General features: G+C 40.2%; 1 protein-coding gene and 1 pseudogene across 1 annotated transcript in view; one reads left to right on the top strand and one right to left on the bottom strand.

Moving 5' to 3' along the window:
- PLCH1 (phospholipase C eta 1) overlaps window positions 1–14815 on the bottom strand; it is a 202163-nt gene that overhangs the window by 39297 nt on the left and 148051 nt on the right. Inside the window, exons 9-10 of the mRNA XM_036120610.2 lie at window positions 6233–6353; window positions 642–813 (exon numbers count right to left, since the gene is read on the bottom strand). Of these exons, the coding sequence (XP_035976503.2) occupies window positions 642–813; window positions 6233–6353 (293 nt within the window). The remainder of the gene's footprint in view (window positions 1–641; window positions 814–6232; window positions 6354–14815) is intronic.
- LOC118553585 (NADH dehydrogenase [ubiquinone] iron-sulfur protein 5 pseudogene) lies at window positions 9592–10448 on the top strand (annotated as a pseudogene).

Genomic DNA, 14815 nt, shown 5'->3' with positions numbered 1-14815 from the left:
GGCTATTCTTTGTATTAATAATATTCATTGCAGGTAGTAAATTTCCTCCCTCAGAAAATCTGTTCATAAAATGTCATTCTGTTCACCTACTGCTCCTTCGCATACACACGAGTCCTGTGGGGCATTACGTCTGTGCCTACACTCCGCTGTGAAGCAAGCTCTTCTCACTTACATAACCGAGGCTGATCAACCGTAAAGACTGTTGTCTGTTTGTTCTTTTTTCTTTTTTTTCTTTTCTTCTTTGACAGACAGTTATTGGAGCTTGAAGTGGGAGAGAAGAATCTGAAAGAAGTACTTTCAGATATGGACACAAAGAGCCTCCTCTTCCTCTGTGCCCCCTGCACCGATACATACACTTCTCACCAGGGTGAACTCTTACAGACTAATATAGCAAACGTTTGGCTTACAGTATTGATCTCCTCACTTCACAAAAACAAATCCCAGAACACGTGATCCGTGAATAACAAGCTCTTTCTGAAGGTATAACTATTAACAAAGTGTAACAAGATGCATACACAAATCAAGACGATCCTTCATGGATTGACTCTGTTGTTCTCTTGATAAACCAGTTTTTAGTCCTTAAGGGAGGGAGGGCTTCATTGGTCATTAATGCATTTTACTGCATTCCTTGCGGTAATTACCTTCACTAGGATTTTGCCTTTCAGACTTTGAGGGCTTGGAAGCTGTTTGGTCTCTCCTGTGTCTACAGATGACAGGTCCAGTTTGTCTCCAAATATTCCTTTCAGGTACTGAGCAATCTTCCTCTGCTGCTGGACACTGCAGTGATTCTCAATGGACAGGATGACCGGGAACCTAAGAGCACAGCGACAGATTCTAAAGGCATCATGTACAGGCAACTCGCAGGGGTGTTTGAACATCATTCTATATTCATTATGTTCTTACAATCCTAGTGACAGTATTTGTGAGAGCCATGATGATTAAAATGAGAAAGATGGAAGGTGCATTCTTTTTTTTTTTAGATTTTATTTATTTATTTGAGAGAGAGAGAGAGAGAGAGAAAGCAAGGGGAGTGGCAGGCAGAGGGAGACACGGGCTCCCCGCTGAGCAGGGAGCCCGATGCAGGGCTCGATCCCAAGGCCCTGGGATCATGACCTGAGCCAAAGGCAGACGCTTAACCGACTGAGCCACCCAGGCGTCTCATGGAAGATGCATTTTTTAAGAAACTCTGCTGACCAAATATATTTTGCCAGGCATAATGGCTGAACAAAATACCAACCATGTGGGATGACTTCATTTAATATTTTGCATTTAAAAAGTGGCACATACATTATATCTCTTTTAAAAGAAAAAAAAAAAGAAACCATTTTAAGAGAGATAAGCCTAAAGAAAGAAAACTCATATAATGTAATTTTGTCTTATTCAAAAATCTAAAGGAAGCAAAAATAGATAATGGGGAAAGATAATCTCTTCAATAAATGGTGCTGAGAAAACTGCAAGCATGCAGCATGCAAAAGAATGAAACTGGACCACTTTCTTACACCATACACAAAAATAAACTCAAAATGGACTAAAGACTAAAATGTAAGCCCTCAAACCATAAAAATCCAAGAAGAGAGCACAGACAGTAATTTCTCTGACATCAACTGGATCAACATTTTCCCAGATACGTCTGAGGCAAGGGAAATAAAAGCAAAAATAAACTCTTGGGACTCCATTGAAATAAAAAGCTTTTCCACAGTGAAGGAAATCATCAACAAAACACAAGGCAACCTACTAAATGGGAGAAGAGATTTGCAAGGGTTATATCCAAAAAGGGGTTAATATCCAAAATATACAAATAACTCATACTACTTAACACCAAAAGCCCTCCAAGAAATCCAATTAAAAAATGGGCAGAGACCTGAATAGACATTTTTCCAAAAAAGACATCCAGATGGCCAACAGACACATAAAAAAATGCTCAACCTCACTATCAGGGAAATGCAAGTCAAAACCACATGAGATATCACCTCACACCTGCCAGAATGGCTAAAATCAAAAACAAAAGATAAAACAATGTTGGTGAGGATGTGAAGAAAAGAAACCCTCATATGCTCTTGGTGGGAATGTAAACTAGTGCAGCCGCTGTGGAAAACACTATGAAGGTTCCTCAAAAAAGTTAAAAATAGAAATACCATATGATCCAATAATTCCACTGCTGGGTATTTACCCCCAAAAAACCCCAAAAACACTAATTCAAAAAGACACAAACCCATATGTTTATTGCAGCATTATGTACGATAGCCAAGATATGGAAGCAACTTAAGTGTCCATTGCTTGATAGACAAATGGGTAAGGAATATGTGGTGTGTGTGTATACACACACACACACACACACATACATACATACAGTGGAATATTACAATGGAATATTACATATTACATACACGCATCCATAAAAAAGGATGAGGTTGTGCCATTTGCAACAACATGGATGGACCTAGAGGGTATTATGCTAAGTGAAATAAGACTGAGAAAGACAAATGCCATATGATTTCACTCATATGTGGAATCTAAGAAGAAAACAAATGAATAAACAAACAAAAAGCAGGATCAGAACTATAAATACAGAGAATAAACTAATGGTTGCCAGAGGGGAGGAGGATGAGGGGCTGGGCAAACTGGGTGAAGGGGAGTGGGAGGTACGGGCTTCCAGTTATGGAATAAATAAGTCATGGGAATAAGAGGTACAGCATAGGGCACACAGTCAGTGGTATTGTAATGACATTGTATGGTGACAGTTGGGAGCTACACTTGTCATGAGCACAGCATAATGTATAAACTCATCAAATCACTATGTTGTACACCTGAAACTAATGTAACATTGTGTGTCAACTATACTCAAATAAAAAAAAATAAACTTCAGGATAAAAACTTAAGTAAACTCAATTTAAAAAATGTCTAGAAATATCTAACAGACCACAGAGTACCATTAAGTACAGATATTTAAAAATATATTATCTGCCCCCAGCTTGAAAATCACTATTGAGGATAAAATAGCATAATGGAATTTCGTGATTTATGGCATCCTATGCCAAGCATTTCAAAATCATTTGGATAGAATTTTATATACTAGTCTTTACTTCCAGAAAGGAAAAAAAGTCAAGCATTCACTCTCCCCCAGTCCTCAGGTTCCTGTGCAGAGAACGTGAAACCCAAGTAGACTGATTACCAAAGACAGCCTCTGGAGTTGGTGGCCAAGGCAGAAAGGGAACCCAGCCTGATCACTGATCTTACTCTTCTTCTGACGTTTTCTCTTCAGAGTAAGAAATTATTTCAAATTTAGCTTGTTGTTTTTTTCTACTTTTCTGTCATATATCTTCTGAAGTAATAGGCCATATATATTTTCCAGAGTATATAAACCAGTATTTAAATTGGCTAATATATCTATGTAGAGAAAAAAAATTTTACTTCTGGGCTTGTATGACAGCACATGCTTCACAGGAGGGCCTATGACCTCCTGAAATTACATCCTTTCCTCATTAGTAAAACCTGATGCCGAGGTAATAGAAGAGATGAACCTTTGTGGCCGGAGTGGGTTACCTTACTCCAATCTGTTTGCTCTTGTGTCCACATGGGTTTTACCCCAGAGTGTTAGAAAGAGAGAAAAACAACAACAAGCTAGCAAGAGATTGTCCATGCAATCACATCAAGGTGTTCTAACAGTGGATTTTTAAATTAGCCATCTGTTCATAAAAAGCCTATTAGGATCGGGGCACCTGGGTGGCTCAGTCGTTAAGCGTCTGCCTTCGGCTCAGGTCATGATCCCAGAGTCCTGGGATCGAGCCCCACATCAGGCTCCCTGCTCCGCAGGAAGCCTGCTTCTCCCTCTCCCACTCCCCCTGCTTGTGTTCCCTCTCTGGCTGTCTTTCTCTCTGTCAAATAAATAAAACCTTTAAAAAAAAAAAAAAAAAAAAAGCCTATTAGGATCTAATGATACTCAACGTAAAGCTGTGCTTCTCAACAGGGGACAAGGGAGACCATGAGGCCTGGTTTCCCAAATAGATATTTGTCAACATTTTTGGTGGTCACAATATGGGGGCGGGGGGGTGCGGGGAATGCTACGACATTTAGTGTGGAGAAGTCAGGACGCTGTAACCTTCTTACAATGCACAAGACAGTTCCCCACAACAAAGAATTATCTGGTCCAAAATGTCAATAGCTCCAAGGCTGAGAAACCCGGGTATAAAGAAGGCCTAAGAAAGAAAAGAAAAAGACTGAACTTTTAAAATGTGCTAAACAAGCGTATCAACTTTTCATTTGAAGTGCTTTTCTTCTAAGTATTCCCAAACTCGAAGTAAAGCACCATCAAGTCATCAGAGGATGCTCCAAGGTGGCAGGGCTTTTCAACACCCAACTTCACATTTTGGAAAACAATGGCAAAATCACTTCATCGACTTTGCTAAAACTAGTAGCAATCAGGGTAGAAAAGACCCGTCAGATTTCCGTACTTGGGATTCTTGTATGTAACAGACACCATAAACCAAACCTGCCATGCAGCACGCGTCTCTCATTCCAACCGCATTTTAGCCTCATGGTTAATAAATAAGAAGGCCAAATATTAAAAATTTTAAAGGCTACTAACTTTTATAAAATTAATTTTATGCAATTGTAATTTTGTTTCTTTTAATTCAAAAGAAGTCATTTCTTAGCTGTCTGGTATATTGCAGGCACCTGCTAGGCAATAAGGAATGAATAAGACATAGCCCCCTATTTCCAATGAGCTCATGGTCTTAAAGACTCAAAAGAAGGCAGAAAGCCAATAGTTATGACAGAGTGCTATATAGATATAATAGAAATATGCTCAGGGTGCAAAGAACAGAGAAAGGAGCATTTAAATCAGCTGGTGTATCAGTAAGTTTGCCAGAGGGACAATGTCTAAGCAGTCTTGAAGGATGAATAAAGATTAGCCAGGTGGAATAATGGGAAGAATGCGCCAGGCAGAGAGAACAGCACATCGAGGTAAGGAGTTGTGAAAGAACTGGGGTCACTGGGGAATCCAAGAGACAATAAAGGCAGAATCCTCCATCTCTGTGGAGCAATGGTGGAAGAAGACCCTGGAAGAGAAAGAAGAAGCCAAGCCCCGAAGGGCATGGAAGACATGACTGTGTGCCACAGGGAGCTTTTGAAGGACTTTAAGACATACAACATCATACTTACGTTTTCAGAAAGGAAAATATTGCACTAGTGTGGAGGATGACCCAAAGAGAAATGAAAATGGAGGGAAGGCAATGGAGTCAAAAGATGATTTAGGAAGTAGAACTGACAAGAACTGACTGAATCTAGGATGGCTCAGTTTTTGGCTAAAGACACTGGTAGACAGTGCTACCCTAACTAAACAGAAATAGAGCCAGAGGAGGTTTGGCGGAATGAGATGCTGAGTTCAATGTGGGATGTGAGCTCTGTGATGGCAGGAGTCTTCTCTTTTGCTCAGTGCTGTGGTCCCCTGCACCTACTGCAGTGTGCCTGGCTTAGAGTAGGCACCGTTAAATACCTGAAGAAATAATGACACTTGTCGATTTCGAGCTACCTACGGGATACTCAGATGGATTTTTACTAAGAATTTTCCTACATGGCTCTGAAACTGAGGGGAAAGTTCTGGACATATAATTAAATAACCCAAAAGTAGAACAATGGCAATAACTTAAGAAATAGTGATTATTAGAGGAATGAGGAAATGGAATAGAAGACCATAGGCCAAAAAAGGAGTGAGAAGCAATGACAGCCTAGAGGGGAATGTTATAATAGAAGCCCCAAGAAAGCAAGTATTGAGGAGAAAAGAGTGATCATTATCCAATGCCAAGGAAGAGTAAAGCGACCCAAGGATGCTGGACACTTCAGTATATATAGGACATCCAGCAAGTCTGAAAACCTAGCTGTTACTATTTTACTGTATTGTAAAATAATATCAATAACCTATTTATCGTGTATAGTAACCTCTGTTTCCAAAGTTTATGAACACTCTATAGAAATGAGGTCAGTCTTTGTAAGAACGTGCTTCCAGGAGGCAATGTCTTGAGAGAGAATGGGCTAAGAAATAAATGGAGCATGAGAAATTACAAACATGGAGCCCATATTACTTGCTCACAGCGTTTTGCTGGGAAGGAAGGAGAGAACTAGGGTCGTAGAAAGGGAGATGAGGACTCCAAGGAAGGGCGTGTAGTGTTGTAGCTGCAGTACATCAGCCAGTGCTCTGTGTGCTAGCTTAGCAGCCAAGCGTTGCTGTACTTACTCATTCTTCACAAAGGCATGCTTGTCAATGGTCTCCACAACATCTCTGAAGAGAATCTTTGAAGTCAGAGTATAACCGTGGTGGACCACTGGCTCTCCATCTGGGCCATCCCAACAGTCAACTGCCAAAAATAGAACTTCACATCAACAACATAAAGCTTCTGGTGTCCACTAATATTTCTGGAACTATCAGACAAATATTATTTTACATTTATTATTTAAGATTATACATGTTATGATCACGACAAAGATATCAGACAGAGAGATGGGTGTTCTGGCATATTTATCAGAATAAGGAATTAAAGATAATAAACGATCTGTTTGAGTGCTTATAGTTAACAAAGACGTCATATTCACAAGCAGCCTAGCATTTACCAAGAACGCTCATTAGAAATCGATCTAAATCCAATCAAGTATGCCCAAGGATAGTGATACTTCTTAACAGGCTGTTTTTCTGATGTCACTTCTTCATTTTCAGTTTACTACAGTCTTTTAGTAAATTGCAGTGACCCTCTCAAATCAATAACAGAGTTTTTCATTACTGTACACTTAAACTCATTATGTTTCTATTAGATTTCATTTTATAAATTCTACAGTAGCTATAAAATAACACTGACCTCCTAAGTTCAAATCCTCAGGTCCTGCCAAGATTTATGTGAATATGGGCAAATGATTAAATCATTTAAAGCCTTGCTTTCTCCCACTGATAAAAGGAAATAATGGTCAAATTTGCATCATAAGTTTGAGTGATGACTATGTAAAGCTGCTTATAATACTGCACAGTACATAGCAATTGTGATTGTTATTGATAATATTGATACTACTATACGTATAGCAGCCTCACTGGTTCCCAGCTGCAGAAAGACAACCACCACCATCCACCCCAACTTAGAGTTTGCCTTCCTTGCTTTACACTTGACCACCAGACTGGTTTCTCAAAACAATGCTTTCACCATGTTGTTCCTTTGCTCAAAAGTCTACTCAACACATAACACAGCATCCAACACATACACAGCATGTACTCAGTAGATACATGCTGAATTTATTAATACCCTACAGCAGCTCCTGCCTGCTTAACCCCAAGGTCTCTATCTCTTGGGCTAGAGACTGGCTAGCAGTTCACTCAGCCTGTATCCACTTTCGCCCTAGCACGCAGCTGGACTACACTGCCCAGCCTTCCCTTGCCATAGGACGTAGCCATTGAAATGCAGGCAGAAATTATGTGCAGCACTTCCAGGTCTGATCTGTGAAAACTTTCCCTACACATTCATCCATGCTCTCTCTTCTTTTGCTATCACTGCAGAAGACATGTGCTGGAGATGGCATGAGCCTAGACCCTAAATCATTGCTTGAAAGATTCACCTATTAGGGACACCTATTTTGGACTTTATAATAAGCAAGAAATAAATTTCAGTTGTTTTAAGGCACAGAGATTTTAGGTTTTTAACTCTTAAAGGAACTATTGTTGCCATAATACCCTAGTTCCCGTCTGACAAGTCAACCTTATTTTCTCCTACACCTTACACTCACAGACGTGTTCTTCCATTAGGCAAGTTTCCTCACATACAATCCTACCTCCATGACTCTACTTCTTTCATTTAAGGTCAACCAAAAGGCCCTCTTTCACTTTCCTTATCTAAATCCCAATCAAGGCTAAGCTAGGATCCCACATAGAATCTTGCCAGCTCTCATGACATTGCCCTTCCATATAGCATAGTCGGGCAACTCTGCTTGCCAGAGCTGAGAAAGGTCACAACTCTAGATCTTACTGCTATGACTTTTCCCAATTTTTAAATATTGGCAATTAATCCATTTTTTAAAATCACAATATGAGCCAAACATTCTGCAGACTGGATTTGGCTAATGGAATGCCAGTTAAAACTCTGACTTCTAATTAGGGCCAGACAGTTCATGACCACACCTGTTCTTTATTTTAGTAGTACCTTCCTCATACGTGATATTATATCAGGAAATGGTTATGTCCATTTTTTTTTTCTAAAACTTTCAAGCTGTTCACCATAACCCTAATAGGATTTGATGGTTAATTTTATGTGTCAACCATGCTAGGCTAAAATGCCCAGTTATTTGATCAAACACCAGTCTAGATGCCTTAAAGGTATTTTTCAGATGTGATTAACATTTAAATCAGTAGGCTTTGGGTAAAGTTACTCACTCTCCATAAAGTGGGTGGGACTCATCAACCAGTTGAAGGCCTTAAGAGTAGACTCCCATTTCCTGAAGAAGAAATTCTCCTCAAGCCTATAACATCAACTCCTACCTAAGGCTCCAACCTCCTGGTCTGCTATACATATTTCAGACTTGCAAATCCCCATGATCATGTAAGACAATTTCTTAAAATCGACCAATCTTTCTTTCTCTCATATATATGAGAGAGATCCTATTAGTTCTGTTCCCTAATAGAGTTACCTATATTACAATTAAACATTGGCTGTTAAATTATCCTTAGGGGAAAAAATGGAAAAGGTAAAAGGAAAACAAAACTTTCAAGGTTAATACCACAGGAATATAGGAAACAAACTTTAAAGATGCTGTTAAGAAGATCAAAGGTTTTGGGATACTAGCGTAAGGAGTTGCACTGTTCCTTTGGGCCTACAAATGAGGTCAAACGTATCAAAGACATTTTCTGAGAAGCTCCATCCATCTTTTGACATGGACTTGACATTCTTTTATTTGTCCTTGGATAAAGGTATGGAAAGAAGGAACAGATATTTCAAAGTATGGAATTTGAATAATTTAGACCCTGAGTTGGCCCCCTTGTGGAGGAAAAAGGGTATAACAGGGTTTCTCATAAATGAACAACATCCTCGCAAAAAGAATGGATGTAGACCAGGCAATGCCATGCTCGTTTGATTCTCGTGTATACATAAAAGTAGCTCTTCAAACTACATTGGTCATGAAAGAAGGTGCTCTTTTGCTAGCATTTATAACATAGGCAGAATACCTGTAGTCGAGGACGGTTCTTCTAATGCTCACTTTTTAGATCTATTTCATCACCTGTCTGCTAAACGAGGATAACAACACTCCCAAATGGTAACTGGCATCCTAACACATGGCAATCATAGCCAAGTTCAAATGACAGTGAAGGTTCCTGTAAGAGCTCATGCTGTAATGGAAATTCCTCTAACCAATTCCCCTAGCCACAAAATTACCAGGGGCCCGTTTTTCAATCACGTCACATATTAGAGGCCCCCCCGAAAGCACTCTGACAAAGAGTTGACCAGTTCTGCAGGCTAGCCAAGCAGCTAACATGACAGCTTTTCATAATGGAACTTAAAAGCGTTCCATCCTGATAGCGCTCCCAGAGATAACAGGAAAGGTTGTAAACCGATTATAGCAGTGATGCGACATCAGTTCCATAATGAGGGTGAAAATCCCCTGGACAGAACATCCATATCTATTAGGCAACTTGGGCTGAAAATCAAGGGAATGAAAGGCCATGTACAAAACGTTATCCAGTTTATTTGCTGACAAACCCACTTCACCAAAAAAGGACTTATTAGTCTTCCCCAAGACACTATATATATCCTGACCAAGGATATTCCCACAGCTGAACTAATAGAGATGGAAAACACAACATTATCAAACTAGAAGCTCAAAAGGGGAGAGATTCTTCAGGTCACAGTACCATGAAGAACCTGTCCAGAATCATTGCTCTCTACCTCTAAGTGCTATGCTTGGCAAAAGCTGCTTCCAAAAAATATTTATGGGACCAGCAGCAAGGAGACGAGACGGCACCGCAGCGACGCCAGGCCTTTCTTTGATGTGCAGAAAAGGCTGGGACTTAACTTAGATCATTGGATGACAATCCAAAGTGCTGAGCAGCCTCACAAGATTCCAGGTCGATGCCACGCTTTTGAAAAAGAATGGATAGAATGTGCGCATGGAATCGGTGGTACCCGTGCAGAGAAAGAGTGCAAGATAAAATTTGATGATTTCGTAGAATGTCTGCTTCGGCAGAAAACGACAAAACGTCTGAGTGACATCAGGAGGCAGCGAGATAAACTAATAAAGGAAGGGAAGAACACACCTCCACCTCACCACTTGGGCAAGGAGGATCCTAGGCCCTGAGCAGAGCTGCTGCTGATGGCTGGAGGCTGATTTTCATGTTCTCTCTTCTCCACTGGAAAGTTCATTTACTGAAAACCTCTTTGTGAAAGTGTCTAAAAATAAAGGATTGCTCTATCCTATTTATTCTATTTTCTCTTGGATCATACTTTTCTATAAAAATATATATATATATTTATGGGACCTGAAATTTCCAATCCTTGACTTGCTAGATTCCATAAATCAGGTTCTTTAAATCCTAGCTATAGCTATTTCAGTATAAAAACAATTTGATCTGGACTCAAGGTAGATGACATAGCACTGGGTATATATACACCAGTGTCTCAGGCCCAAGCTTCAGCTATGAGCTCACATCTTCAAAGCACAGGGCTGACAGAAGTTGTTAGGAGAACACAAACGATCATGTCATCAAATTCTCGGTCTTCAGGAACATCTAAATATTTAGATGGTAGTCCTAATCTTGAATGAAGCAAATTCCTTCTTTTAAAGCCACCCTCCCCTCAGTGCTTCACTTCACTTTCTCTAGCCTTCCTTATGTGACCTGATGGCCTTCATTTGATCCCTCCTAGGGCTGATCATGCCATTCAATGCTTGCGCCTCCAGAAAGCACACAGACTTCCCAGAGAACAGTGGAGTAGGGGAGTTAAATCAACTTGAGTTCAAATCTCCGCTCCCAAACTTCCTAGCTATGGGAACTTGAGCCCCTTCACCCACTCCAAGTTGGGGTGTCCTCTTAAGGAGGTTATTCTAGCCCCCTTAAGTTGTAAGAATCACATGAGAATGTATGGAAAGCACTCAGTCAGGACCTAGCCCACAAAAGGGGCTGAAATCATAGTAGTTCCTCTGTCCTTCCTACAGTGCGTTCAAAGCTGAAGTGATAACCATAATTTTGAACATGAAATAGATCCCAGACAAAGCTGACCAAATCCCTCAGATAAATATAAATTCTCCTCAACAAAAACCTTCCAGTAATAGTAGTTTGACTTTCACTGCCCACTTATAGATTATTCCAATAGTAATAACTTCAAGTAAGCCAAGTAACAGGGGAGGGATTTGCTGATACAAACTGGTGAGGGAGGAACTGGAGAGATTGCATGTCCTTTAAAGTTACACCATAGCTGTACATAGTCTCAGTTGGTGGGAAGAACTGGAGCAAAGTAAGCTTTAGAAAGCTTCTTTCTATTACTTTGGTGACTGGCAGTTAGGAAGAAAGAAGGGAGACACAAGAGAAGGCCCATGTTCAATATCATCTACCACACACAATTTCTAAAAGCTCTCATTTTAAAATTAAAAGATCCCTAAAAAAAAGCTAAGATTAAAAGTCATCTGTACCTTAAAAAAAAAAATCATTTTTACCTTGCTATAAATTGTCTTAATCAGATAACTTCCCTTCTTAATACCCCAAACAAAGCTGGAGGTGAGATGTTCTGATTCAGTATAAGGAGCTGATCATGGGAACATGGTTAGGCTTGGGTAAGACCCTGATTTTGGAGAGCAAAACCAAAAAAGAGAAGACTGGGTACCTGAAAGACCTGAAAAGCAAAAGAAATACGGCACAGGACATGGCAGTTAACAAAACTGCAAAATGGTCTGGAGTTAACGATCTGTCACTGAGTCATTACAAGTCATTTTCCATACCTGGCCTCCAAGGACATGTCACCATTTAAAATGATAGGCAACCATCACTGTGAATCCAATGAGGGTATGTGCCCAGGGAACCTCTATGCATGTCAGACATGTAAAACTTCTTGAGTGCTGAACGAACAAAGGGTTGAATAATGGCTGAGAGCAGAATGTCATCTCGAGACCTTCTAAAAGGTTTTTCTTTATGTTAATATTTTATAAGCATCTTCATTACTCAGTTGTTTAAGCTACTCAATTGTCAGTCACTCATGTCAGTAGGTGTTCTCTGCAGTGACTGCAAAAATGCCATGTCTTCAAGCATAAATTTCCAGAACACTAAATTTGTAGTGGTTCTGATTGTTTTGTATGGAGACAGTTTTTACTGCCTGTTCAGTTTTAAAATGTTAATTGACCCTTAGAACATGCCAGAAACTCTCTGACAAAGACCCATCCAATTACGAGTCTTATCACCCTACTGCTTTATTCATTTCCCCTACACTATTCCACCACCCTAAGAACCTACTATCCACTGCTAACCCCCAGCACATCTCCACCAAAAAGTGACTCCTCTTTGCTCCATGGAATCTCCATTCCATCACAAACTCCCTTTTATCATCAGACTCTTTTTGGAGTTCTCCTTCAACTTCCTTATCTTGATTAACAATCAGCTTGCCTTGGAGGGGATACTACCTTTCTCCACAGATATTTTTTTGTATAAATCACAGACCAGAAGGCATGCTCTAGGCCTTTATTGCTACTTTTAAATAATTGTTCTCCTCTACTTATTAAAAAATAAAATAAAATCCCCCCACTTTTGAACCTCACTTTATCCAACTCTACCTTTCTGGCATCTTCCAAGTGCCTTTCCTATAGCATTCTTTTTGCACTTAAGTATCTGGCTTACAGTTTTTAATCTCCAATTTTTATCTTTAAAATTTTTAATAATGAATCTACATGTCAACATCCTTTGTGAGTTAAAAGTCCATGTGGGCGATTTACTCAATCTCTTAGCTTTGACCTTCCCAATGCTAACAATCTTATCTCCACTCTTCATTCATGCTCACCCATGACACACCCTGGATACAATCATCACCTGTAACTACATCCAAAATCCCACTCTGTGATAACAGTTCTCTGTTCTTATTTTTTGTATGTGTGATGACAACTTTCTCCATCTTTCTATCTCTTGGGAGTCTTACCTCATTCTGTAGCCCCTTGTTCACTTCTCTTCCTAAGACTCATGGACCTACCGACTAATTACTTAGAAGAGCGCTCACCAACACCTTGATGATATTTTATACGACCTAGAAATCTAGAGGCTTGGATCAATTCTATAATCTACTTCACAGCTCCTATATCTAATCTCCCGGGAATGGGATGGGAGGAGTCTAAGCATGCAGATTTTGTAGAACAAAAGGACAGTTTTATTAAGACTGTTTTTGAAATTAACTAGGACTTCCCCAGTTTATCTTGTCAACTCCTTTCCCATTGTTTGTTGATCTTAAGCCCCCAAGCCGACTTCCACCCACTTTACACTTAGTAGATGATGCTCTCCTCCCAGAAAAAGGAGAGGCTATCGGGTTTGAACCCTTTCAAAATCTCGGCCCCCATCTAAAAACAGAAACTGGGTCCTCATTTCCTCTTCTTCCAAGTCTTAAAACCTCCCCAAACTGTATCCCCCAATTTTCTTTGAATGCAGAAAAATGCCAAGTGACTAACCCACAGCAGCTACCCCCAACTTCCCACTAGCATGTCACCAAAACTATCTATCAAAAGACACCAATAACCCTCCAGCTGTCAAATGCAACCAGACTGGATAATTGGTCTTTGCCTTAACTTACTTTTCTGTTGCATGGGACATTTTTGACCATTTCATCCCTCAGGTCCCAGGGACCATTCTGTGTTCATCCCCATTGGTTCCCCTTGCTCTTCCAACATCTAACTGCTGGATCGCTTAACTCCTCAGGCCTCATTCACTTGTCCACTCCTCTCTGGGGGTGATCTTGTACACTTTCAAGACTTTAACTATCACATACAAAACTCAGAACTATGGAATCTTTATCTTCCCCGGATCTTTCCATTTTGCTCAGATATTATTATCCAACTGGCTGACAAAAATGTCCATGTGAATGATACAAAGTGACGATAAACTCAACTGATGGAAAACTGAACTGGTGGATGCTCTTCCCCCTAGGTTCCCCACAAGGTGGTGGCACCATTCACTCATTACAGCTCTCACCCTCCTTTACTTCTTGCACCAGGTCCTGCTGAGTTGACTTCTTTATTATTGATGTAATCATCGCTCCTCCTCCCTTAGTCCAAGTTTTTATAACCCTTCCTTTGAATTGTTGTTAAGAGCCTTCCTACCATTCTCCTTACTCTCTCTAGCTTCACCCCTGTTTCTCTCCACAAACACATATTCTAAAAAAAAATTGTCCTCCTACATGGTGACCCAAGTGATCTTTCTCAACTACAAGTCTGATCATATCACTATACGCATTAAGACCCTTCACTGGACCCTTGTTACCAAAGGCCAGAGGTAGAATTCCTCAAGCCCTTTAACCCTTCATGACTGACCCAAGTTCACCTTCCCAGCCTACCTATTTCTCATTGCATTTTATCTCACACCTTACTCTTCATACCACCACTTCTTCACCATGTATATGATTGGCCTGGTGGAATTCTCCCACTGTCCTACTGTTTTTAATGGCCACCCATTCTGCTAGACTGTCAGCTCCTTGCAGACTGACACCTGGATCTATGTCCCCACAATCAAGATCCCACTAGAAATTTAACAAATGTTGTTAACTGAGAGATCATGAAGGGTCTTGAAAGCAAAGAGTTACCCTGAACTACGTTTGCCATTGTTGAAACA

This window comes from Halichoerus grypus, chromosome 1, assembly GCF_964656455.1.
Source record: "Halichoerus grypus chromosome 1, mHalGry1.hap1.1, whole genome shotgun sequence".
NCBI classification, from domain to species: domain Eukaryota; kingdom Metazoa; phylum Chordata; class Mammalia; order Carnivora; family Phocidae; genus Halichoerus; species Halichoerus grypus.
The sequence above is the reverse complement of the archived record's forward strand: the minus strand, read 5'-3'. Positions and strand labels throughout refer to the sequence as shown.